At 40.7% G+C, this 26,366-nt stretch overlaps 3 protein-coding genes across 12 annotated transcripts; 1 reads left to right on the forward strand and 2 right to left on the reverse strand.

Moving 5' to 3' along the window:
• Window positions 1-98: 98 nt before the first annotated feature.
• LOC125895783 (protein B4) lies at window positions 99-1,785 on the forward strand. Its single transcript, XM_049587884.1, has 5 exons — window positions 99-356; window positions 502-758; window positions 849-957; window positions 1,031-1,080; window positions 1,478-1,785. The coding sequence occupies exons 1-5, from the start codon at window positions 272-274 to the stop codon at window positions 1,748-1,750; spliced, it is 774 nt and encodes a 257-aa protein (XP_049443841.1). The 5' UTR covers window positions 99-271; the 3' UTR covers window positions 1,751-1,785.
• A 29-nt stretch (window positions 1,786-1,814) lies between these two features.
• Window positions 1,815-6,631, reverse strand: LOC125895751 (transmembrane and coiled-coil domains protein 1-like). Of its 5 annotated transcripts, none has more exons than XM_049587860.1 (4): window positions 5,752-6,631; window positions 3,273-3,705; window positions 3,055-3,190; window positions 1,815-2,608 (listed from the first exon to the last, which is right to left on the reverse strand). In XM_049587860.1, exons 1-4 carry the CDS (start codon window positions 5,756-5,758, stop codon window positions 2,258-2,260), a joined length of 927 nt encoding a protein of 308 aa, XP_049443817.1. In that variant the 5' UTR covers window positions 5,759-6,631; the 3' UTR covers window positions 1,815-2,257. The 5 variants fall into 5 exon arrangements, with proteins under 5 accessions (XP_049443817.1, XP_049443823.1, XP_049443801.1 ...); XM_049587866.1 differs by lacking the exon at window positions 5,752-6,631 and adding an exon at window positions 5,377-5,729; XM_049587844.1 differs by lacking the exon at window positions 5,752-6,631 and adding an exon at window positions 5,164-5,365.
• Window positions 6,632-6,699: 68 nt separating this feature from the next.
• Window positions 6,700-25,146, reverse strand: tmcc1b (transmembrane and coiled-coil domain family 1b). 6 transcript variants are annotated; one of them, XM_049587724.1, is made up of 8 exons: window positions 25,048-25,146; window positions 19,912-20,084; window positions 16,762-16,805; window positions 15,177-15,954; window positions 10,883-11,305; window positions 8,368-8,852; window positions 8,140-8,275; window positions 6,700-8,058 (listed from the first exon to the last, which is right to left on the reverse strand). In XM_049587724.1, the coding sequence occupies exons 4-8, from the start codon at window positions 15,777-15,779 to the stop codon at window positions 7,744-7,746; spliced, it is 1,962 nt and encodes a 653-aa protein (XP_049443681.1). In that variant the 5' UTR covers window positions 15,780-15,954; window positions 16,762-16,805; window positions 19,912-20,084; window positions 25,048-25,146; the 3' UTR covers window positions 6,700-7,743. The 6 variants fall into 6 exon arrangements, with proteins under 6 accessions (XP_049443681.1, XP_049443689.1, XP_049443697.1 ...); XM_049587732.1 differs by lacking the exon at window positions 25,048-25,146 and adding an exon at window positions 22,282-22,391; XM_049587740.1 differs by lacking the exon at window positions 25,048-25,146 and adding an exon at window positions 22,112-22,220 and having other exon boundaries at window positions 10,883-11,302.
• Between the last annotated feature and the right edge of the window lie 1,220 nt (window positions 25,147-26,366).

The following is a 26,366-nucleotide window of genomic DNA, read 5'->3' on the forward strand; positions in this document are numbered from 1 at the left end:
TTCTTGGCCTTTAATATTGGAAGTAGCATTTTGCAATTTAAAAATGACACATTAAGAGGCTTCCTAAATGAGGTGGACGACATATTTCGCCACGATCCCTGCTGGATTTAATCACTGATAGTTTGCACCTGATGCTGATGTGATGCACCTGGTCTTGTTTTACCGGAAAAAGCTGCATAAAGACGGAGACGTGCGTGCTGTGCGGATGTATCCTAAATAGCATACTTTTAGACTTCACGTGACGTCGTTTTTATATCTTAAATTCACAATAATGGGTCCTAAAAAGCAAGCAGTGGACGCTACTGATGCGTCTGCGCCCTCCTCCAGTGATTCCCCGGTGGAAGAGAAAAAATCAGGTCTGCTCGCTTTTACCTTTACATGGAGAGCCATGTGACTGTTTAACCCATTACATTTTAACTTGCAGTGACCAAAACTGTTAATCTTATCAACCTTTTCCCAACATGTGTGTAAATATAAACAGGATATATGTTTGCTCTCTAGGTGCCGCAGCGGTGCGTAAACTTGCAGCTCACCCATCCACAGCCATTATGGTGAGAGAAGCACTTAAAGAGCTGGACTCGCGCAAAGGGGTTTCATCCCAGGCGATACAGAATTATATAAAACAGAAATACCCCTCAGTGGATCTGGTGAGGCTGAAGCACTTGGTCCGAAGAGCCTTAAAAAAAGGAATCGAGACTGGCACGTTGGTGCGTCCTGCAAACTCCAATGTCACTACAGGCGCAATGGGAAAATTTAGGGTAAGATGTCGTGTCTATAGCTTCAGCAAAGCGGGTCAGATGACGTGTCTAATCGGGCCCTTTTTTTTTATTTTATTGTCCTGTGTTTAGCTTGCACCAAAGGTCAAGGAGGCCAAGCCAAAATCCGAGAATGCTGATCCCAATGTGCAAAAATTGCCCAAAGCAGCCAAGGATGGAGCCAAGAAGGCCAAAAAAGCGGGTATGAATGGACCGGTGAAATCACTACAATAATAAGCCATTAAGATGTTTAATAACTTAATAACTTCTTAAAGGTGCCACCAAGAAGAAAACTGCTGCCAATGAAGAGGCCAAGTCAGAGGAGGTGAGTCAGTGTTTGTGCTGAGAAACTGATGTGTCCATGTCACTGTATTATTTGGGAATATACAGGCCCATAGTGCGGTTGACGTTTTATTATTTGAAGATTAACAGGAGCTACTTGGTTTTACAAAGGTGTACAGCAGTGTAGTTCAGGCCAAGCAAAATTTACAATTTATTTGGGAAGATATGAGATTTGGTCGACAGTTTTCAGGCCAGAAACCTTAACACTTAAATATAATGCAAGTAATCATGTGAAAATGAGTATACATGCTATTTTTACTGCTGTCAAGTTAATGTTGTAGTAGAAACGACAGCATGGATTAAAATGGAAAATATCAAAGTTAATAAAAAATTACAACTCTGGCTTTTTTGCTTTGTTTTTTTTTGTTTAATATAAATAGGATCCAAAGCCTCCCAAAAAGTCCAAAGAAAAAGAGGCTGACACCTCAGAGGCTACCAACTCAAAGGTTGCTCCAGCAAAGAAGCCAAAAGCTAAAAAAGCTGCAGAGAAGGCGGATGGCAAGGGAGCCTCTGACTCAGCCAAACCTAAAGCAGCAAAGGCCACCAAGCAGGCAAAGGCAGGAAAGGCGTCTCTGAGCAAGGCTGCTAAAGCGGACAGCGACGCCCCTGCTGCTAAACCAGCTGGGAGACGAGGGAGGAAGGCTGCAGAGTAAATGTATAGTTAACTGGTGTTTATACTATTGTTTTGAAATAAACTTATTTTTTGGAGCTCTTGTTGTGATTTCATTTTCTGCATTTGGAGCATGATGCTGTATGTCTATTGTCGGGACACTACTGGAGCTTTAAGTAGAATTGGTGTTTAATAATAACCTACCACAGCAGCACAGACGGCTACAGGGAATTAAAGTAGCCTATCATTAAACTTAATTCACTCAGTCATACTTATGTGAAAAGGCAAATACAGGAAATTGGAAAAATACTTGAACCACAAAATGACTGTGTATAATTACTCGCATTGCCTTGAATTTGAAATCTTGTTTTTCTCTCATGATGAACAGAGAATCCAAAAAGTGGTACATTCTTAACGGAAGTAAACAGGGACTGATGACAGCAATTGTATCAAAACATGAATTTACTTTACCAACCCACAACTTACACAGTGTAATCCTCCAACTCTTATTTATCCAGTCATATGCTCAGACTAGACTCCTGAAGAGATGTCAAAGTGATGCTTGCATTGAGACAGTTTTATTGTCTCCCTTTTCAGGATGTTGAGTGCAGAAAAAGTAAACTGGATACTCTGAAATGGCATCCCAGTGGCCCCAGAGGAAGGAAAAGAGGAGTACAAAAAGCAGTGTAGAAACTGTGCGGATGTATGTTCTCAACAAGGGGACGACACAGTTAGCCACTGTGGACACAAATACTAGAATGACTGCCATAACAGCCAGCAGCACATTGATAAGTTGTCCAAGAAGACTTCCTGCTGGGGCGTTTTCAAACCCTTGAAGCTGCATCACATGCTGCTGCTGCTCCATCTTGAAGAGACGTGTCTGACATGCCTTCAGCGCCTCCTACGGGGTAGAGACAAAACTGTCAGCGAAGGTGCTCTCATGACCAATCAGAGGAATGAACATATACAGCACCACTTATCTATAGATTCGTTTCATGGCAGATAATTTGACTTGTGCTCCTAGTGCGCCTATTCTCTATGCAATGTGCACAGTGTTTGTACACAGGAATACTACCTGGCCCCACATTTGCTGTGTGATAATATGCTTCAACACAGAAATACACAGCATCTGACAAACTGATGTTAAGAATTAAAACTAGATTTTTACACAAGTCACTGCAGGAAAAGCACAGATGTAGCTTACATCAATGACTGTTCATTCCAATAAACCTTAATGGAGCTGGCTCACCAAAATGTAACACAGCCAGTTTTAATGTTATGAGTAACACGTGCTTTTCTTGAGATGACATAAAAAAAGTCTGCAGGAAAAAATACTGAGACGCTTACATGAATATCTGTCACGCTGTCCAAAGACTGATGTGCAGTCTTCTCCTCCATGCTGGCTAGTTCCTCTTTCAAGTTCAAAATTTCACTCTGGTATAGTTCTATCAAGTCATTGAGTTGTTCCTCTAAACATTCACCCCTGCAGAATAGTAATGGCAACAGCATCACAAACAGGACAGGCTCCTTTAAATCTACAGGGTACTACAGTAAGGATGTGCTACCTGTATTGCTCCAATTGTAGGGCCTCCAAAATCACCGCGCAGTTTTGCTGGTGGTAGGATTTTAAGTTTTCAAAGCATTCCTCAAGTTGGTTGTTGATTTCCTGGAGCTCTTGGATCTCATAAAGTATAGCATCAAAGGCTGATGCCTGGATATGGTCAGAGGTATTGTCCCTGGAGCTAGGGGATCCTCTGTGGAATCCTTCAGAGCCAGACATAGCAGAAGAGCTATCATCACTGCCATACCTCAGGTTAAGGACCCTCGCTCCTGCAGGGCTGACACTCTCATCTTCCTGGGTTTCATCAAAGTCTTTCAGGGTTGCCATGTTGTCAGTGCTTCCAAACTTGTACAGATGAGGGAAGTTTTGCTCAGTTTGGACACAACAGCTCCAGCTGAAGGGAAAATGGCTTGAGAGAAGCTGGAGAGACCTGTCACCTGTATTGGGTAGGATAGGGTTAGTATGTAACTGCTACTGAAAATGCTAAAAGCCATAGTATTCATTTTTATATTACAATAGCATGGACTGAATTGACAATCTGACCACGATACCTGTACTCTGGTTTGAGCATAATATGGAGGTGTCCAACTTGGTCCCTTGGCCCAAATAAAATATTAACATGCAGCCTTTTAGTCCATAAAATAGCAATTTAAAAATTCTGGGACTGTGTGTTTTTGCAGCAAAATACTGAAGGTACCAGGAAAGCATATATCTTACTCTTTCAAGCTTTTATGCATGTCTTTAATGTCATGTACTGTAAGTCCCTATAAAGCTGTTGGCATACAGACATGTGACAAAGATTTCTCAAACAGTTAAGATGAATCTTACTTGTTTTAAATTAATAAGGCACTACATAGCCCCACAGGCAGCCCAGCTATTCATGCATTCATCTGATTTTCTCTCAGTTTTCATATGGCGTGACTGTATGGGCTCAAGCATCACCTACAATCAGACACCTTACATCTTTACACAATTAGACGCTGAAGATAATGGACAAGAAGCCTGTCCAGTGGCATCAATGTCACATATTAGAGCGATACAATCTTTTCAACTTTGACAGTTTCATTAACTTTTGTTTCCTGAAATTAGTTTTCAAATGTATCAACAGTCTAGCTCCAGAGCCTCTTTCCAGATTTATACAAAGACAAGACAGTCATTGTAAATCTAAATTTGGAGAATCAGCTTTTTCCATAATCTCTGGAACACATTACCAACTAAAAACAAACTGAGTGTAGATTTACAATCCTTCACAACAAAGGTCCAGTGCTGGCTAAAAGCAAACCAGAGCTGTGCCCACTCTTAGGTCAATGCGCTGAAACTGTTAAGGGGTATTAGTGTAAGTGTTTTGGTGTATAGTGGTATGTCTACTGTAGTAGATGTGTCGTGGGATATGTAGTGATGTTTGTATTGTGGTATATGCACTGTGGTATGTGCATTGTAGTGTGTGGATTGTGGTTTATGTATTTTACTGTGCCGTCCATGCAGTTATATGATGTTTTAAACTGTATATTTTAGCTCTACATATAAAAGCTCAACTAGGTACAAGAGTTGAAAATTAGCAATAGCTATAAACTCTCTGTGCAACACGCCAGTCACATAGTCTGTATTGGAACTGTCCCTATCAAATAAAATAAAATGATAAATTTAAATTTAATTATATTAATAATTAATTATATTAATGCAATTTAAATGTAATTATATTAATAGGTAGATACTTACTTAGCTTAGGATTTATTTAAGTGACTACCAACCTGTCAGGCCTCGATTATCTATCATGATGTGTCTCAGATGTGACTGTTAGCCTAACGTTAGCCACTTGGGGTCGATCCGATATTTTCACTTGGTATTGATAATTGAAAGCATTTAGCGTTAAAGGTGTGGTTCTGTAAACATACCAGTGCTCTGAACATATTCGACCTTAAGTTTGTAACCGTTGCGTCCGACATAAATCATGTAAACAGCCAGATATTAACAACAGGGCGGTTTTTTAGTTGAGCTAAAGTTAGCAGTTTGCTAAACTAAGCTAAGCTAACGTTCCACCGAGCGCTAACAGGTTTTCATGTTGCCTAGCAACGGTCAATTTTGAGAAAGTGAGTGTGTTAACTCACATTATAACTCAAGTCTGGGATGCTCTGATATTGATTGCCACCACAGTTGCAATTTTAATGTTATGCTAAGTTAATGTTGAGTTGTCAATGCTAAGTTTAGTCCATGTTGTTTGTCAGATAGTTAACAGTGAACCTGAATGCTACAGAGAGAAGCTGGATGGAGGCAGACTTATTTACTGAACTGAATAGAGCTGGGTCATGTTTTGAAGCAGAAGTATGGTTTCTAGCAAGACTTCACCCACCTCCAAAATGCATGGAGAAGGAATTAGTCTTCATAATGTCCTGTGCACCTCTGGTCAGCCCACACAGTGATTTTAATAACTGTGCTTGATTAGACCTCTTCTCAGGACTGTGTGGGCCGCACACTGTACTTACCTGACATGGCCCTGGCTCTCCTGTTGGCTCTGTTGCACCAGTTAGCAAAATAGTTGCTGATTTACACATCCAGCATATTCTTCTGCACCTGCACACTGGGCCCTCATCGACTGAGCCTTCACAGCCTACTTCAGCACACATCTCAGGTCCTTTAAGTGGCCCACTGAGCAATTCCAGTGAGCCAACACAATACTATGACCTCATCTAAATGTAACACAGCCATCATTAGTGTTATCAAATACACCTGTGCTTTCCCTCTGGAGAACAATGTATTAGCTGCTGGGTCAGACACTTCCAGAATTTATGCCTGTGATACTCTCATGATCTATTAAAGGTCCAGTGTGTAGGATTTAGTGCCGTCTAGCATTGAGGTTGTAGAACTAAAACTTCCCCCCTATGCCAACTTTGAAGAACTAGGGTAGCCAGTGTGAACGTCCCTATCTAGAGCCAGTGTTTGGTTCGTCCATTGTGGGCTATTGTAGAAACAGCATGGCAGACTGAGTGGAAGGGAACCCGCTTAGGCCCCCAGGAAGTTTTCGTACGCCAAACAGTGGAATTACAACTCCTGAGCATGTCATGTGATACCACCGGGCCCAAAAATAATTTTTCTCATATACTTAGAGACGCCTGGAAATCAGTCGATGCACTTTTTGTGCATCACAATCCCCACAAAAGGATTCATTTCACTATCAGAATTTAATGCATTCAGTCCAATAACATTTGTAAAGTCTAGAAGAGTCATAAATTAAATAATTTCATCTCCATTCATGTTAGTAGAGCTAAAGCCTCTGGTGTGCTTGCTCTGTGGGCCCAATGATGCAGAAGAAGCGTTGATCATCTGGGTAAGTTCTTACCACAGAAACAGAGCTTTTTTGGCTTCATGTGTAGTGTAATGTGTGATGTACAATTTAACAACCTCCTGACTTTTAAGACAAGTTAGACTTTCAGTTTCACCTTAAAACAGCAAATTTATTTGTCTTTAAAAAATAAAAAATCAACTAAAAAGTATTACTATTTCACTGTCACTAATAGAAACAGTACGGAAGCACTGAGTCTGTGAGCACTTTAACCGCTCTTCAAGTATGTTAATTCAGTTCATAGATTATTCTTCTGCAGTGGAAAAGCCACCAGGATAGTAGGATCCAGTTGGCCCAGAGGGCAGGGTCGCAACTCCAAAATTCAATGTTCCTAGTAATATCCTGGTTGTGGCAGAACCAGTGTTACCGACTTCACACGTCCATAAGAAACAAGTCAAGAACCCACTACCATTTGATCCAGTGACAAGTCTGATTCCAGAGCAATGTAGCTGATGTGCAAGCACCCCGTTCTTCAGAGTGTAGTGAGGAGGAAGAGGAAGAGTTGGTCACACAAGCTGAAAGTTTAAAAGATTGAAAAACAGCGGACTGAAAAAACCAGAGTGGCGAGAGCAGAAGAGAGAGAGCTTACAAAAAGAGGCCGTGAGCAGCTAAATCAGCAGAACACTGTCAGCTCATTACAGTTAAAATTAAATAAAAAGCCATCAATCAGCTGTATTAAAAATAGCAGTGACGTCAAAACAATACCACTTGAATCAGCTCAAAAGTAACAAAACTCTGAATTACAGTTTCTTCTGTGGGAAAATAATGCAAAGTTCTCCACATGTAAACAAATTCACTCAGAAGAGAGAAATCAAGTGTGCAGTTCTCTCAGCCCCTCCTTCAAATATGCCCCGTTCACCCTTACGCGATGTGCTTGTGCCACAATTGCACCAATGATAGCAGGTCAGGCCTTTCCTCCACTTATTCTCCATTTGATGCATCTCAAAACACATTTCAGAAAGTGATAAAGTGACAAACCTCTGATGCAACCCTCCTGAGTGTTTTGAGAAGCTGCTGAAGAGGAAGAAAAAGGACTATTGAGATTCAACTCCCTGTATGGGTCAGTGTCCTCCCTTTACACATCAGCCCCAAACCCTCTGTCCCTTCATCATTTAAATAAGACTCCCCAGGCCGGTCATCTTGGGTGCAGGAGAAAGCGATGCAGATACTCCGACATGGCATCCCAGTGCCTCCAGAGGATAGCGAGAAGGATTACGAGGAGCAGCGTAGAAAGCGTGCGGCTGCGTGTTTTCATTAAGGGGACGACACAGTTAGCCACTGTGGACACAAACACCAAAAGGACTGCCATAACAGCCAGCAGTACATTGATTAGTTTTCCAAGTAGAGTCCGTGCTGTGGCGTTCTCCAAACCCTCAAGCTGCACCACCTGCTGTTGCTGCTGCTGCAGCTCCATCTTGGAGATACGTGTCTGACATGCCTCCAGCGCCTCCTACAGATCGGACACAAGACTGTCAGTGAAAGAGCTCTGACGACAAAGCTGAAACATGATGTTAATTTCGGTGAAGCTTACCTGAATGTCCCTCGCTCTTTCATAAGACTGGTAAGCTATCTTCTCCTCCATGCTGGCTAGTTCCTGTTTCAAGTTCAGAATTTCATTCTGGTGCAGTTCTGTCAAGTCATTGAGCTGTTCTTCTAAACGTTCACACCTGCAGGGTAACAACAACAGTATATCACAAACAGTTTTCTTTCCACCCATACAGACCTACTACACTACAGTGTATAGGATATGATATCATACCTGTATCGTTCCTCTTGCAGGGCTTCCATGATCAACGTGTAATCCCGCTGATAGTGGGCTTTTAAGTTCTCAAAGGACTCCTCCAGTCGACCTTGGTTTTCCCGGAGCTCTTGGATCTCATGGAGTATCGCGTCAAAGCCCGAGGCCTGGACATGATCAAGGGTGTTGCCCTTGGAGCTAGGGGGGCCTCCAGGGGCTCCAGTCGTGCTGTTGGCTCCCGCAGAGCCAGAAGTAGCACTAGAACAGTCATCATCGCTGCCATACTTTGGGCTGGACTGCAATTGTCCCGTCCCGAGGGCCCTCGTCGCCCCAGGACCGACACCTTCATCTCCCTGGGTTTCATCCAAGGAGTCTTTCAGTGCTGCAATGTTATCAGCACTGCCGAACTTGTTGCGGATGAGGGAGGCGATCTCTCTCGGCTTAGACACCACAGCTCCAGCAGCAGAATGAGTGGCTTGAGAGAAACTGGAGAGGCCCCCTGTCACCTGTAATGAACGAGTTAAGGTCAATACTTTATGAAAACAAGTTTAACCACGGTCACATTGATGATAAAAGTATTAATCACAGAGCCTGACAAATGTTAGCAGTCGTCATTAAACAGCCTTAAACACACAGGGACAATATGAGCTTTCATACCTTAAAGCATTACATGACCCTGCCGTTTTAGTGCAAAACAATCCACAGCTTTTATAAAATCCAGGGCTCTGAGCAGGCCTCTGGAGCTAACAGCATATTCTGCACCGTGGGGTTCCTTTCTTGAGATAATGAATACTTTCCACCCGCTACTTTTGTGTCGTTTAAGACGCAAAAACAACTTAACATGGTAATCTTGTTATAAACTCAGCCATTCCCATTTCCTACCCTGCACATCACTCCCATTTCACTAATAGTGACACTCGGAAACCCGTCTATAGGGCCGTCCCTGACTTCTGTCAGCTCCACTGCACAGAGGTGGTAACACAGTCTGACTTCTGTCAAGACTACCTCAACCTCTTTTACTAAAATCAGTATTACTCAATAGAAGAAACATTCATTAATTCAATTTCTGTAACCGATTATCCTGTTGGGGGTCGCAAGGGAGCTGGAGCCTATCCCAGCTGACGTTGGGCGAGAGGCGGGGTACACCCTGGACAGGTCACCAGACTATCACAGGGCTGACACATAGAGACACACAACCATTCACACTCACATTCACACCTACAGACAATTTAGAGTCACCAATTAACCTGCACGTTTTTGGACTGTGGGAGGAAGCTGGAGCACCCGGGGAAAACCCACGCTGACACGGGGAGAACATGCAAACTCTGCACAGAGGGGCTCCCCTACCCTGGGTTCGAACCAGGAATCCTCTTGCTGTGAGCGACAATGCTAACCACTGCACCAAGGCATTGAGCACCATAAACTAATTGCTATTTATTTCCTGCATGAACAAAACTAGCCTTAACTAGAACAACTGAGGAACTCGTTCAGATTTCTGTTTTTAAGTGGGACAGACTGCTATTTCCCAGATCTTTGTCACAGCAGACATTTTGACTGTGTTCCCCTTACGTGTGCCAGTAAACACGCAGCATACTGGCACACATAAATGGAATGCAGCCATTATTCATTTGATTTGTTACACCTGTGTTTGTCAGCTGAAGTGTTTATCCAAACAACAGTATATTCTTTATTAAGATCTCTGCTCTCTTGGTCCCTTTTCATTTACTTAATCAACACATTTAAGTAAAATATTTTATACCTTACTGGAAAAAGGATTTTTAACATGTAATGTTTTGCCCATAAATCATGTAAAACCATAGAAATAGTGCGAGTAGAACACACATTCCCATTCAAATCAATATAGCAGAGCATATCCACTAATGCCTAACCTTGAACTGCCGCCACTGGGTGGTGGTCTTCTACAGGTCATTGCTGCCTTTTAAGTGATCAAAGGTAATGACATATTAGCACAATGAATAGATGTATTTATAATTGGTTATGAAAGACTATAGCTGTCCATCTCATCTTTCTTGTCCACTAACAATATAGCTAATCCACAATAGTTTGAAATGTTTTAAGAGTTACATTAATTGAAAAAATATGTTTACCAATGCTTACCTGGTAGATTAGTTTACAGAGAGGCTATTGACTAGAGAAGCTTTTCAAGTCTGTGAGTCTGACCAGTAGCTCTTTAACACACCCGGACACACAGATGTTTATAACTCTGACTGGTATTACAGGCCCAGGCTACATGATGAGCATCAACAAGAGACAGACAAAAGGAAAACATCGGCTTAGTGTGTACAGTCGGCCAAAATTGAGCTAGTGTGTTTGACACACCTTATGGCCCCACTGACGTGTGTTGTCACTACAACAACTAACAGCAATCACCATTTTCTTTACACCGGTCAAATGACCATGGCAAACAGTTCAATTTCCGTTCTACTCTCACTCTATTTCTTAACATAAAACTCTTTAAATATTCCAGTTGGTTTATGCAACAAAATAACATTGAAGGCACCAGGAAATGACGCACCTTGGCTCCGACATCTTTCAGCCCCTGGTGCATGTCTCGGAAAACATCTTTGGGCTGGCGGGGAATGCCGTTGTGCTCCACCTCTCGAAGCTTGCGGTGATAATGCTCCAGCTTCCTCTGCAGTTGCTGGATAGTCTGAGCCGACTTTTGGTTCTTCTTCTCGAACACCTGTTTGATGCGTGCACTCTGCTGTTTGTCTGCGTTATTGGCGAGTTTCAGGTATTCTGCCACGTTGTCGTCACGTGCGGTTTGTTCAATTTTTATTTGTTCTGTGAGTTTGAGGATCTTCTGTTGTAGCTGGGCTATGGCCTGCTTCGTTCGCTGGGGGTCTGGGGTGCTGTCAACTACATCATAGCCATCTGCGCCGTAGGGGAGGGCGTTGGGTGACACAGCGGGGCCTGATCCATCATAACGATCTAGCTGCTGGAAAAAATGCGGAGAAAAGCTTTTGATCATTTCAAGTTTAATAAAACATAACATTAAAATCCATTTTTGTCATGATATAACCTAATCAAGCGTTCCTGTGCAAGCACTGGGTGATGTAATGCTGACAGCACTTAGTTCCAGTACTTAATTTGGTGTTTATGATACTGTTTCTCTCTAGTGCTAAAAGTTGTAGAACTCAAACAGTATCTGATGTGAACACAGCTTAAAATCTGTTAAAATACAGTGCTGTAATGCCTTGTATATGAGAGTAATTTCTGGAAGCCTGCAATGATCTTACACTTAAGATATATTGAATTTATCACTACACATTTATAACAGCAGATGGCGCCTATGAAACATAAGTTCCCTTTTGACTGTCACTTCACAGCTCCAGTTTAAGGAGTCATATGTGGAGAGCTGCAGTGAATGTTGTGGGAAACGAGCTCAAAAATAGGCTAAGTTAACTGAGCATTGTGAAGGACTTATGACATTGATTTAAATTTTACCCCTTAGGGAGTAGTTAAGTTAAAAAGCCCAGTGCAAGTGACTCAAAGCCAGAAACAGTCATCAGAGCTGTGAGTCTCAAACAGCGGCAGCAAGAGAGACAGAGCAAGAGAGGTAAACATTAAATCTTGGCGATTAAAACAAACTTAATTGGCCACATCATAAGAGCTGCCAGCCCCTACTGGAAACACGCCAGCTGTTGAGTCCTTGTGCTCTGAAGAACTAGATGTAAATTATGTCTAAACCAGTGTAATTGTAAACCATAAAGCCAGAATAGTGTTATACTGTCTGACAACATACAGTACAAGAAGATGTCGAAATTTTGCATGGACATGGGGGATTAGACAGAGCTGCTAACAAATAACTTTCCAGTCCCTTTTCAAAGAGGTTTGGTCATACAGCAACATTTACTAATAAATGAGCCATTTGATTCTGTGAATTTTTATTAAACTGCACAGATCTAGCACTAATACAAACACTTATGCACGACAACAGGTTCTTGGATAATTCCTTCATAATCTGGATTTGTTAAAAGGACTACCAAGTAGGGCTGGGTATCACCACTGATAACCTGCATCGATTCGATTTCAATTCCACTGGAGATTTTTCAGTTACAATACCGATTTTTGCGAGTATGTGAAATAGATTCTCAGAGACCTAACAGTGTAACATTTACAAAGAGTTATTTTTTAAAAAGAATAAATTCAGAACAGGAACAAAACTGAATATTTTATAACTAACTGTTGTTTCTAGAGCAGCAACAGTAACATTAAAACAGCAAAGTCACAATGTAAACCTAATGTCTCACTGGAAACAAAATGTCAATGAAATAAATCATATTCCTGACATCACAATACTGAGTGAAGTTTAGAAAGAATAGTTGTTGTTTCAGCTTGTTAGTAACAATTTGCTATAAGCTGTAAAACCCTCTGAGCTTGTTTATAACATAATATTAGTGGCACTGGATGACAGACTACGGACAGAACAGATTGAAATATCACTTTTCTACATGTTTACATGTGGCTGATCAGGTGTATTTATAAGTATTGGCTTTTTCCTTTGCGAGGTTTTAGTGTACTCACAGTAACATGCGTAGTTGTCGGCAGCTCAAGTTCTCTCTGTTTCCACTGCATCTTTACTCCATGTTTGTGTCTGTGTGTGTGTGTGCACAAAAGTGGCGCAGCAGCCAAGACGCACAGACAGCAGTACACGCTGCAGCCCGATAATAAATTACACCCAAATGTAACTAGCAGTTACAGATAAAAGAGCTGGTAACGTCGGAGCTTCTCAATACTGCGGTCCTTCTTAACTAAAAGCAGCCCGATAATAAATTACACCCAAATGTAACTAACAGTTACAGATAAAAGAGCTGGTAACGTCGGAGCTTCTCAATACTGCAGTCCTTCTTAACTAAAAGCGTATATTAAAAGATCGATCTCAGATTTTACGAACTGATATCGGGTCATTCCAGTGAAGATCGATTTAATCGGATGAAGCAATTATTTTAACTCAGCCCTACTACCAAGTACGACTTGCTTTCCACAAATGATAAATGAACCTTAGCTGTCGACTACAAGTAACAGGTCTTAATTTTCTTATGATAAACAGGATCACAAGGGGTGAAAAGTTTCCCACTTGCTTATGACATCTGTTGATGAACTTGATCCCAGCCTCAACTGACTTGCCAGAGCTGCGAACCCGTGCAGCACGACTCCCTCGTTTCATGATGTCTACTTTCTCCCAATTTGTCATTCCAGAGATTCTCCTGTCATATTGCTGGCATCTAACCCCCTTCTTCAATGACCCGATAGTGTGTTAAGATGTTTACTCGTCTGCTCTAATTACTGTGCCAGGCTTTATACATTATTGTACATTTTTAAATGACGCTAGAATAAAATAAAGCAGTTTCATGTGTATTTTTTTTTTGTCTTTTAATCATATCATATCATAAGCGTTTCAACCCCTACAGCGTTTTTTTTGTTTTGTTTTGTTTTGTTTTTCAGTAATAACACTGAAGACCATTCCTGGTTTCTCTCAACATTTAATTTTTAAAAAAAAAAAAAAAAAAAAAAAAAACAACTCATCCCACAAGTTTGAGTTTGTTTGGCCCTGCGAGCCTTCTCTGACCTGCAGTACACTCAGAGAGAGCAAAAGGCTAAATTTAGAAAGGCTTAGAGCACATAGTGACCAACCACTCAAAGGCAATGACTGACCTTCCACCGCTGACAGCTCATCTCTCCATTCACCGGTTCATCCGGGCACATCTAAACCATTAACAGCCTTTTAACACGTTTTGCACAATCCACTTAGTTTTGACATTGTTGCACAGATATTAGTGCATGACTCAGTTTTATCTTTTATTTTTACAGCTGGGTTGCAAACAAATACAATGCATGTGTTTCCTCATGAGTGCACAGTGTCTCTTTGTGTTACGATTTGCATCTGAAGGTTTTGTGTCCTGAAGCCAACTTTTCTATGAATAAAACATTTTAGGGGTGAATTCAGTAAAATAATGCCAGGTTTTGTTATGCAAGTTGTAATACGCAACATATGAATTTAATTTTTTATTTATTTTTTTTTAAAAACAACAAAATTATCTGTATATGAACAGGGATATAATAATATTGGTGGAATACTGAATAATGCATGCATGTTTTAAAAGCAAAAAAGAAACAATAAAAATCGGGATTCTGTCAATGCTATCATTTATATTTTTATTTCTTTTATTGGGACAAACAGGTTCTGAGTTTTAGAAATACAGTTGTCATCATGCTTTGGGGATGCAAGCAGGAAATAAGTTGCCATGGAGCCCGTGTGTTAATTGCTGGCAACATGTTGTGTGCTTATTTTTGCCTATATTTGTTTACAGTTTCGAAAATTAGCATCTTGGAAAGCGATACTGCATTAATTATTAGCAGTTCCTGAGTCTGTGAACAGACAACAATTACTGGATCACTTCTGATACTGAAGAAAATATCCAAACATGATGAATACATTGAAGTTATAAGACGCAGCTGTTTTCTATGATTTCTAAGAAGTGTTTATAAGTGACAGACCATTAGAGATATAAAGTGCAAGTCCAACTGATTCCAGGAGTGTGTGTCATGTCTGTGTGTTCAGATCTAAGTTATGACTCGCAGAAGGAGTGTGAGAAGACAGCCAAGTGATTTATTTATTTATTTCTCTGCCATGCGCCCCCACACACTGGCACTCTGGGCAACTGCCTATGGAACCTACATCACAAACCTCCCAGTGCCTCGCTTGTATCAAGACTGGAATTTCTTACTTCTGTGTAAAGAGCGTACTGTTGCATGACCATTGTTTACTTCTCACCTGGAACATGTGACAGGAGCAAAACACTCACCTTGTCAGGCTCCTCAGTTGAGTGGTAGCCAGACGTCAGCAGCATGTCAGCAAGAGCTGGGCTGCTGGGTGTATCTGTGGTCGAGGAGGAGCGTGGGCGGCCAGCCTGCAGCAGGGCTTCATGGGTGCTGCGCCGGTGGATCTGTGGGCTACCTTTCTGGGGAGGATCCCCAGTGCCCCCCACCTTGCTGCGGCGGCTCTGCAGGCTGGTGCCTCGCTTCATCATTGGTGGAGCACCCCGGATCTGCTGCAGAACACGGCTCAGAGCTGCGGGAGGGGCGGAAGCGGCAGGGTTGTCAGAATCCAAAGGGAGGGCCGAGGAGGCAGGAGCGTCCCCTACTTCTGACCCTACATCAGTGGGTTCGGAGGGAGGGGCGCCTGTGCAGGACGAGACGGAGTCATGTGGGGAAACGGAGGAGCGTCGGCGCTGTGGCTGGAAGAACTGCTTCAGGCCATGGCCCAACGCTCCCATGTTCTCCAGGGCATTATGGGTGATTTTGGACAAGCCATGCTCAGACTCCGACGCCCTCCTGCCGACCTCCGGCTCCGCTCGGCCTCCTGTGTCCGGCTCCTCTGGACTCTGCTCGCTACTACCCTGATCCATCAGAGACCTCCAGTTTCACAGTGAGGTTCTACCTGGGGGTGCAGGGGACTAGCTACGCCCCGTCGACACCCCCCCTCTGAGCGACTGGTTGAAAGCCGGGAAGCAGAGGGGACGGCGCTCAGTTGGGCCTTTTGAGTGGACATGCATCTGTGGCTTGGCTCAATGTCATGCTTGTCTACCACAAAAGGAAAATAAAATGGAAATTATGACATGCACCTGCGAGTGATGAACATAAAAAGCAGCAGAATATAAAACAACACCAAGCAACATAGACTGGGTTGACACAGACATGACCACTGTTTTGCAGTTTCTTGTTCATTTAGTCAAAGAATCCTCTTTTTGCAAACAATTAATAATTTAAAAAAGCTATATTTACTCTCTGCTGAATGAAAACAGTAGGTATCCATTTTGGCTTAACAGCATGTGGCATGTCTGACAGTGCCAACCCAGTAATGCAAAAAACACAAAGTCTACAAAATAAACAGGCTTTGAGAACAGTTTCTGAAATGTCGATGTTTGTTATATTGCACATGTTGAGGGTCGACGCCTTCGGCTGTTTGTGAAATCACTTTCCTTTGTTCATTTCTGGGCATTCAAGTCTGACTGTGCAAAAGCCCTCATGATAGTTGAATAATTACATTTCAGAAAGTATTCATTTTGGAAATTAATAATCAACATAATTGAGACTGTTTGGATGATGCTAACAAAGAGACTACAGAGTGTGAAAAATGTAAATGAAATTCTAAACAGGCAGTGATTTTTATCTAATTCTCGACTGATTAAGGTGTGCAGCGATCCACGGCCGTCTCCTTTGCATCTCATTTTATAACAAGGCTAAAATCCTGTGATGTAAAGGACCATTCCCAGACTTTGGCTCTCAGATGACAGATTATATAAAAGTCTTTTGGTTTACCAACAAGTAATGAGACAGTGAGAAAGAAAGCAAGAGAGGAGGTGAGATAGAGTGTGACAGAAAGCTTACCATCAGCCCAGCTTCTCCTCTACTGACTCACAACTCAGGATCGGCTACATGAACAGAAATAGAAACAAAAAAAACCTAAATAATATGCTCCATATAACAGAGAACGAAAAGCTTTCAGAAATAGGCACGCTGTAGCATCACACAGAAATATACAGACCTGAGCACAAACCTTCAACTCAGTAGTAACTGGTAATAATGGATCTGTTAAGAGAAGCTACACTTAAAAGCTTCAAACATGCTGACTGTAAGAAATTGTCAACGACCTAATGGACCTTTGTTTAAAATCTTACGAGCCAGCAGTAAGTTGATGCATCATGAGCCTTGTTATGTGAAAATGGCAACTATTATACATTACAGCATACATGGCATGACAACATTAACATGACAGCAGCTCTAGACTCTGCACAGCTCATGTGTAGCACGTACCGAGGTGGGGAGGGTTAGAGATGTTAGTTTGAGAGAGAGACATCCTGCCCTCCTTTTCTCCTGAGCCAACAAGCCGACAAATGTGCACCATATCTTTACATATCTATTTTACATTTTTGATCACATCAGTTTTAGAATTTTTTGAAGTACCTGTATGAATTTGACATCATCTGCTCCAAGGCCAAAATGTTCTAAAACTTAAAAATGGCAGACCAGGCATGGGACGATGTGAAAATTTAATGTTGTCATTATCCAGGCCAAAATACTTCCGATTCATGCTATTATCCCAATTATCACCAAAATATGCTTAAAATTCACGTGGCACTAAAACGTACTGGAATCACCTATCCTTAAAAGATAGACTATGCAGGATTGTCAGTTACTGTCTATAAACAAGCTCGCCAAAAATATGCAAGTAAAAGCCAACCTGCAATTTACTCGTTTGGTGTTTAGCCTTGCTGTATTTGCATTTTTTTCAGCGCTGGATGCCTGCTGTTTACAGTCTCGTACCTGGTAGCTACTTTTTTAATAAAGCCCCGACCTCACCTGAGCACTGTGGAGGTACACGCCCATAAACGTCTCAAACATAGAAAATAAGAGGGCAGAGTCTCTGCAGAAAAATACACTGCCACACACTGAGAGTAGGTCATAAGTGATGATTGAGAGGGATTACTTCTGTATGAGTCTATACATTGGTTTTTTCAAAAAAAAGCCTTTGTGTACCTTTAACATTTCATTAAAGAAACAAATATTTTTATTGCATCACAGACAGGACACATCTTAAAAATCAATCTTAAAAAGCCAGGCTTTTCAACTACTTGAAATACGCCAATGCTTGATCTTTTGTTTTTGAGGTTGAGACGTTTGCAGCATGTTTTTGCAATCTCATATAGTTGTTGGTTGTTTGGGTGCTGCTAGACTCAATATTCAAGATTATCCCAATATGGAAATTCACCAGGACTAATTTATTGTGAGTGTTTCTCATCATCATCCACAATACAATCCTGGAATTGGAATTGGAAATTCAGTACTTCAGTTATGAAGCATTCCCATTTCTAAAACCAGAAACATACACAGCTCAGCCAGTTCTGCGATGCCTCTGCATGCTTGAATCACATATTGTTAAATTAAACCTAAAATACACCCATTACTAACAGTACAACTCTTACGCTTTTTAAAAAGACCAGAATACAAATCATTTCTCAGTGGTTACAGTTTTAGACGTACCCTCCATTACTCTTTGCAGGAGCAGACAGACTGTTTTACAACAGAGAACCATGTTTCTCTAAAGGTAATATCCAAAGCCTGAAGTGATGCGTCTGCCTATGTAGTACGTGGATTATTTTGCAGACAAATAGAAAAACGATTCCACGAGTCAGCAGAGCTACAAAGTATCACTTAACAAGCCAGAAGCACAATCTAGCACCAAAACCCTATGAAATGCTCCATTAGTGATACGCAGTGACTCATTACTGCTGGTCCTGCTGTTAGATCTGCAGTGTTGGATAAGAAAGCACTCTGTTAAAGGGTAGGTGGTAGTGAATAGTACAGTAATGAAAGAGTGCCCTCTTACCAAGTCTCGCTTATCAACATGCTGCTTGAACAAAAGGCTTGATATTTAATTTGTATTACTGTCCACTTACTGCCATTGCTACTTTCACTCATTACTCAGAACAAATAAAAATAGATCATTCGCATCAAGCATCACTCGCTCTGTAAGGGTTAATACTTTGACAGACTACTGGTAACTCTAAACTGCATACACTCAAACATAGGTTAACACAAGCAAACCGTATGTAACACAGTATGTGTTGACCCAGACTTGTCGACACTCTTGAGCGCAGGTTTGAGCATGTCACAGCTGCTGCTTTGTAACTCACATATGTCAGGTATAGGTGCACATGTTACTGGCTCTTTGATATAAATGTCATAATACACTATATAGACTATATAACTATGTAGCAAACTGATTCAACGCTAAGCTTCATCAACGGATGCCTTCAATCGGAAATACAGTTACTCTTCAACCACGTTTCCTCGTCCTGTATCACTGATCACAGACAGAGACACAGCCATTCAGTGACTCAGTGCGACGTCTTTGCAGTAAGCTTTATAAGCTCATAACTCAAGACCACATATAGGAAGAGACAGTCCACACAGACATGGAACTATATCTCTCATCTACAATGAAAATACAATGACGTCCAACTCCTCTAGGCTAAGGGCAAAGTGTTCTCTTCGAAGTGGGTCAGCCAACATTCGCCTATCACTCTCTGTACATGCAGTGGTCCAAGGTCACACCATCTAAAGAGAGTTGTGCATGTCTAGCAACATTTAAGCTTTTACTTGTATTAAAGAAACATTTCTGCAAAATGACAGCCGGTCCAAATTTTGATCTGGAGGAGTGTGTCCTCTTGGGTCACTGCTACAGCATAGGCCTACATGCACCTATCACCAAGGATTCACGTTCATTAGTTTTAGATTGTGCTTAGAATAAGAGTCAATTATTTATGTTTATATTGAATATTCTCTCCATATTTCTCTTCTCTTTCTATTACTGGTCACATTTAGTCAGAGGACCTTGTATACTGAAACCTAGAGCAAACAGTGCTTTCTTTCAGCAGGTAACTACATTTTTTAATGCATAGAAACATGTGAGAGAAAACCTGTTTGGACTAATATTCCTCTTTTAAAAAGCGAGAGCCCAAGTGCAAATAAACTCACCTTCAGATGTGACCATCGGCAGATGATGAGTGGATCTATTAACAGAGGAAAAGGCGTATTCCAAGCGATTTTCAGGACCGTTTCCTCCGGGTAATTCTTACAAATGGAAAACTGGTGGGATAGCTGTCAAACTTTAGTCAGCTGTTTCCATGGACATTTAGAAAAATCACATGCTGCAAAGAAAAACAACAGAACAGAGGCAAGATAGCATAAGAACCTGTTTGTTAAGAAGAGAACTCTGACATTTCAAAGTGACAACTACAGACACACAAGTCATGTCCCCATTAAGTAAAATATCACTGGACTGATCTGATCATCTTGTACACAAGTCTCTATAATAATTGTTGTTTTTATGGTGTTAAAAGTAGCCCATTGAAATGCACAGGCTATGTGTGATCATTATGACTATTAACCTATCAACCTCAGTATTAATCTATCATTTCACATGACAATTTTGATGGGGTAGAATTCTAATATAAGGCAACCATCACTTCAGTTCATCACTGTGTATAAATCAGTTGCCCAGACTTGATTGCTGGGCCTGTGATCCTTCAAACTACACAGATTCAACATATAAATCAATAGCAGAAAGCAGAGGAAAGCAGAGACACAGAGCAATAGATTTCACTCATCTGTCAGATATTTAGATGGTCAGGGTTTCAGGGAAATTGTTACCAATGACTTTGTACTGCTTTATGATACATAAGGGATTAAATAATAATCATATTAAAGACTAGAAATATCATAAATTGCATGCAGTCAATGAAAGCTATTTGTAATATAAGACAAATGTATTTAGCCTCTCTGACTACTAAAAATCACTATCAACCACACAATGTTTACTCTGTTAGAAGAATAAACCTTCTTAGTGCAAAAAAACAGCACATAAAATCAAAATGTCTCCAAATTAACAAAATTGGAACGTTTCTATGAGATGCTGTGATGTTGATTCAACATATAAACCTATCTGCTCTTAGATCAGAGAAGAAGTTTTGCAGTCAGTGGAGAGCAAATGGCACCAAAACCTGCAGCCTTCTTGATCTCACGGGGTCATGGTTGGCTACATGTGTATTGTGTGACAGCAAATTGTGATGGAGTGGGACAGAAATGTAACCGGCATGCATTATCAGCCGAATTCAGCAGCACCAAACAGCAAACAGGTGTTAGTCAGAAGCTAGTGAACACAGTAAAATTATTATTTATTATTATTATTACTACAGAAATACTTAATAATAATAATAATCAAAATAAATGGTTATTTATGTCTGCTGGATGAGTAACTAGGCACCTGTTCACTAACATGTTAACCATAACAACTTTATAAAGCATTAATAGTTCCAAAGGGCAAAAAATAAATGTAGGTTTACAGTGAAACCCCCACAAGGTAGCCTTTGTGTGAGATTAGGTTAAGAACAAAATCCATTTCCACAATCTGACCCAGGGTCTGACCACCCCTTGTTTATGCAATGTGGTGCTAAACTGAATGAACCAGAGTGTTCCTGTAATGCAGCCCATTTCAAGATCTGATATTAGAGGCTAATAACATTTGAAAAGATCACTCCACCCAAACAGACAATTTTACAGGAAGCTCATACAAGTCTGTGCCTTCATAACTTAAATAGCAAAACAAGAAAGCACGTCTTCTAATTTCGTGCAGCTCAGGCCTCCGAGGCCTTTCAGCTTAATTAAATGTGTAATGTTAATTAATAGTGCCGAACAGCACCCTGGGAATATCTGCAGGACATGAACCATTTGCCTGTCTTACAGAAGCACAGCTAAGCTCAAATAATTTAACGTGACCATACAACATTAACAAATGGTATATGCAATAATGTGTTAACACAAGCATCAATGTCTGCGTCAATACGCGGATAGTCATACGTGCATTCCGATGAGGTCATCACCACCCATCCGTTTGTAACATCCACTGTCGTAACAATAAAGTTTCCTTTACTTCAGACTATTACGTGAAACACAAAGTTTATGAAAACACACTAACGTTAGAGAGCTCACTATTACCATACAGCCGTTGGGTTAGTTGATTCAATTACTCAATAGGTTACAGGTGCATTCGGTGTCATTACATGTTGGGTAACAGTAGTACACGCGTCCGCTTAAAAATTAAAAAGCAGATAGAGTGATAAAGTGAATAATGTCCACACAAACCGGGCTGTGTTCATGAGTAACGTTAATAACTTACTGCAAATAGTCTGAGCCCAACGGTTTAACGTTAGCTAGAGATAAGAAGAGGATGGAATTAGCAGCTCGCTAGCCATCGTCCGCAGGCCTGCGCTTTCAAACACTTAACTGTAGGATGTTATTTATGAAAACCGACATGTAGATAATAGTTTACTGTCGGCTGGTGCTGACCGTTGTGGTAGATAAAGTCAGGATGCATCGTTGACCCCGTTTTGATGGCTTGTCTGCTCCTCTTGTGGCTAGCAGTGCCAGCTAACGTGGTGCACCGGGGGGTGTTGGTTTTACAGCACAGTGCACACCGGTGCTGCTGTGCGGGGCGAGGTCATAGTGTTACGTTACTTCATGTGCAAATGCATTACGCTCTGTTGTATACTGAATAGTTTGTATGTTTCACAGCTGCCAGATTGCAGTGTATAACAACTACATTTATCACAACCAGAGCATTTAATTTTTAAAATATTACAGCAGTTTGTGTTGTTTTTTTCCGAAATAGATGGATAACAGGTTTACAAATCATGCATGCTGCTAGGCTAAGGAGCAAAGGGCAGACCTGCATCGGATTACCATAAGACATTATCTCTCATCAGAGCTATAGCTGCTAATAAACAGACTGTGCTCACGTGTTTTAATATTTAACTCAACCAGCTCAACCTCTATATTACTGATTAAATCCACAAATCACATGGTGGCCACAGTGTAATGTGAAGCTTCACAGTACAATCCAGTCAATTACTGTGCTATATCTGTTTTATCATGAAATACATCTAAATCAGGATTTTAGTTGTTTTACAATCATCACATAGCCAGAGATGTCATTACAGTTTAGAGACACAGTTTGAACCCCTATTAATAGTGAATTACTCATTATGTATAAATAACTACATACATATATGTCACATACATGGCAATACATTTTTTATATATCCTCCTGAGACCCTGCGTCTTCATATGAAGACATCACATTTTGCATTTATTTGACCTTATACTTCATTCTGTGTAACTTAGATCTGTTGTCCTCGTTCATGGACACTTTTTTGTCTCATCTAGCAGTAGTAAGAGCACAATACACTAATCTGTGTAAAAACAAGATGGCAGCCATCTCTGCCAAGTCAGTCTGCAGCTGATCCAGACACAAAAGTAGACAAGGTTCAAAACCTGATCACATTTTATGGTTGAAACTTATTTATGATTAGTGATGTTTGTAGTTTGATATGGCAACAAATTAGACCAATTTCAGCAACAGTAACACACTAAGATGTTGTTAATTAGGAAGTACTCGTTTGAGGACATCAGGACTTTATTATCGTCTCATTTGAGGACATTGGGACTTAATTATCACTGACATTGTTTAGTTTTTTATACTTATCGGAACCTACTAATTACTGATAGCTAAGAGAAATTAAAAATGCATACCAAACAAACATTCAGGGCTCAGGAGGACATACTTAAATGTACATATCTGTAAGAGGTAGACACGTCCAAGAGGTTTCATATTCTCCTGAGACCCGAACTTTTGTTTGGTACGCATTTTTTATTTCTCCTAGCTATTTGGGATCAGCGGGACCTGATAAGTATAAAAAACTAAACATTGTCAATGATACTTAAGTCCCACTGTCCTCAAATGAGACAACAAAAAAGTCCCAATGTCTTCAAACGAGTACCTCCACTTTTGTGTCAGGATCGGCTGCTGACTGACTTGGCAGAGATGGCTGCCATCTTGTTTTTACATATCTGCATCCATTGTGCAGATGATCCTTCCACATGTTCACCAATGGTAACCTTGTAACAACTCCTATTTCCTCTAGATAGTCAAGTGTGATCATCTTCTCAACACTCTGCCCTGGCCACTAGATGGGACAAAAGTGTCCATGAACGAGGACAACAGGTCTAAGTTACACAGAATGAAGTGTAAGGTCAAGAAAACCTGAAATGCGATGTCCTCATATGAGGACACAGGGTCTCAGGAGGATATATAGTTCGTACCTGTATGTTTTTACTTCATATGCAGCCTACCTGCGTATCATTTATCAAAATCCAATATAAGTGCATAGATTACATTTCTGTATGGGACAATTCAAACCTCCACATATTGAATATTATAACAAAATACCAACGGTCATACCCACATGTCACACTGATAAAGATATTACTCCAAATATGGAATTAACCATGTAATAATGACATTTAATTACAGAAATGCAGAAGGATCCTATCCAGCTGACAACAGCACCACAAAGCGGCCCTCACAGGTGTGAAAAGCTCAAACACACCCGGTGACAATAGATTGGAGGTATTGGATAGCCATCTGTCACACACTCCCACCAGGCTTTCTTAATCACACCTTGGAGTCTTGTGTTTCACGGTGGCGTATTTAAGTCCTTCAGTTCCCAGAGAATAGGTATGCATTAGCTTACAGTCCCCTCTTTGCACAGGTCATATATATAAGCCAGTGTTTAACTGAGGACACATTAAATTTAAATAAGCAGTAAAAACATTCATTTAATGTAACATGTCGTGGTGTGACCGCTGTAAAACACATCACTGGATCCGGCCTGGGTGTTGTCTCCAAAGTTCAACCTTCACAACGCATAGGCATTAATTCGCTCTCCGTAATCACTCACATGTAACTACACTTAACATCGCCCGTCCAGACGGTGCTGGGTGGCAAAACAGGCGCTTACTCGCCGCCTGGCCACTCAGCCTGTCAGTTAGCAGGCTGGCTCGACTGTAGCTGAAAAACACCGCCTGAGCTCCAGCCATGGTTAGTTAGCTACAGGCGAGCAGGGCGAGCAGGGCAGCCCGCCAGGCGGCCAGCGACAATCGGATAAACAACGGTAATCAACCGTAACCCCCGCGCAGCTCGGATAACAGCATATGGAAACACATTTCATTCATACACCGCTTCGCAAAATGTGTGTTTTGCTGGCTTCAACTTACATGGGCGCTGAGAGGATTGTGTTGATGACCGTTCATTTCTCCCGATGGTGGAACACTCCCACGGTGACGTCAAATAGCGTGCTCGACGTCAGAACAGCTGAGTACCAGACAGATAACCAGCCCATATGATCCATGCAGGTTACACAGGATTATATATATTATTATGTATGGGTTTAGATATGAAGGTGAAAGTGTCCTCAAGGATGTAGCTGGGAAAATATATTTGGTGTTTTACTGGTCTTTTTTTAGACTAAATATAATTAAAAATGTGACTGTTTGAAGACCCTAGTCAGCAGGTTAACTGCCATCAGAATATTATTTCAGACAATGCAAGGCTTAGAAGCATGCTATATATATGTCTGGGGAAATATATTTGGTATTTTACTGATTCAAGTATTTTAGACTAAATATAGTTAAAGTTTGACTGTTTGAAGACCAATAAAAATAGTCAGCGGGCTCAGAATATTATTTCAGGTAATGTAAAGCTTAGAAGCATGTAGGGTTGAAACGATAAGGTGACTAATGGATGAACAGAAAAAAGCAATTATTTTGATAATGATTAATCATTTAAGTCATTTTAAAAGCAAATATTGCAGAAAATAGGGCTGCACTAACTGCAAAATAAATCATATTGCAATCATCTTGACAGATATTGCAATGACTCATGGTTATACTGGAAATTATAATTTTTGCATTTAATTTTTACTGAAAAAATTTTTTTATGAATGATGTTGAGGTCTGTACCAAACATGTTCCCTTTATATCTGAAATATAATTTGTAGGACTCTGTAGTACTACAATGCTTCATTTAAAATGGTTTAAAATGGTATGCTTTGACAAATTTGCCTTTATCAAAAAATTCCCGAGGTTCGAATATTGCATCTGGCCATATTGCAATTTTAATTTCGATTAATTGTGCAGCCCTGACATAAAAACTTAGTTCTTTCAGCCTTTCATAATAGTAAATGGACATCTTTAGGTTTTGCACTGGTGGTCAGACAAAACTAGCAATTTGAGGATGTCACATTGGGCTCTGGGGAATTATGATTGTCCTTTCTACACTATTTTCTGACATTTTGTATAGAGCAGTCGATTAATAAAGAAAATAATCAGTGGATTAATTGATCAGAAAACAAGTGTTAATTGCAGCCCTACACACAACCTTCATGCTTGAGAAATAAAATGTACAGAAAAAAAATAATGCAAATACACTTTTAAAAACAATATATAAATTATTATAAATTAAGGTGGGCACTGACTCATGACCAGTGTTTCTAGAATCTAGCTACGACCCTGAATATCTAACCATCAGTACATAA

Source organism: Epinephelus fuscoguttatus, linkage group LG1 (assembly GCF_011397635.1).
Source record: "Epinephelus fuscoguttatus linkage group LG1, E.fuscoguttatus.final_Chr_v1".
In the NCBI taxonomy this organism is placed as follows: domain Eukaryota; kingdom Metazoa; phylum Chordata; class Actinopteri; order Perciformes; family Serranidae; genus Epinephelus; species Epinephelus fuscoguttatus.

Coding starts and splice junctions, on each gene's coding strand:
- tmcc1b (XM_049587724.1), bottom strand. CDS start 15,779: ATGGATCAGGGTAGTAGCGAGCAGAGTCCAGAGGAGCCGGACACAGGA. Junction 11,306..15,176: donor CAACTGAGGAGCCTGACAAG/GTGAGTGTTTTG, acceptor CATTTTTTCCAG/CAGCTAGATCGTTATGATGG. Junction 8,853..10,882: donor TGAAAGATGTCGGAGCCAAG/GTGCGTCATTTC, acceptor CGTTCATTACAG/GTGACAGGGGGCCTCTCCAG.
- LOC125895751 (XM_049587844.1), bottom strand. CDS start 5,221: ATGATTTATGTCGGACGCAACGGTTACAAACTTAAGGTCGAATATGTT. Junction 3,706..5,163: donor CGAATATGTTCAGAGCACTG/GTATGTTTACAG, acceptor TACCCAATACAG/GTGACAGGTCTCTCCAGCTT. Junction 2,609..3,054: donor ACAGCGTGACAGATATTCAT/GTAAGCGTCTCA, acceptor TCTACCCCGTAG/GAGGCGCTGAAGGCATGTCA.
- LOC125895783 (XM_049587884.1), top strand. CDS start 272: ATGGGTCCTAAAAAGCAAGCAGTGGACGCTACTGATGCGTCTGCGCCC. Junction 759..848: donor GCGCAATGGGAAAATTTAGG/GTAAGATGTCGT, acceptor TCCTGTGTTTAG/CTTGCACCAAAGGTCAAGGA. Junction 1,081..1,477: donor AAGAGGCCAAGTCAGAGGAG/GTGAGTCAGTGT, acceptor TAATATAAATAG/GATCCAAAGCCTCCCAAAAA.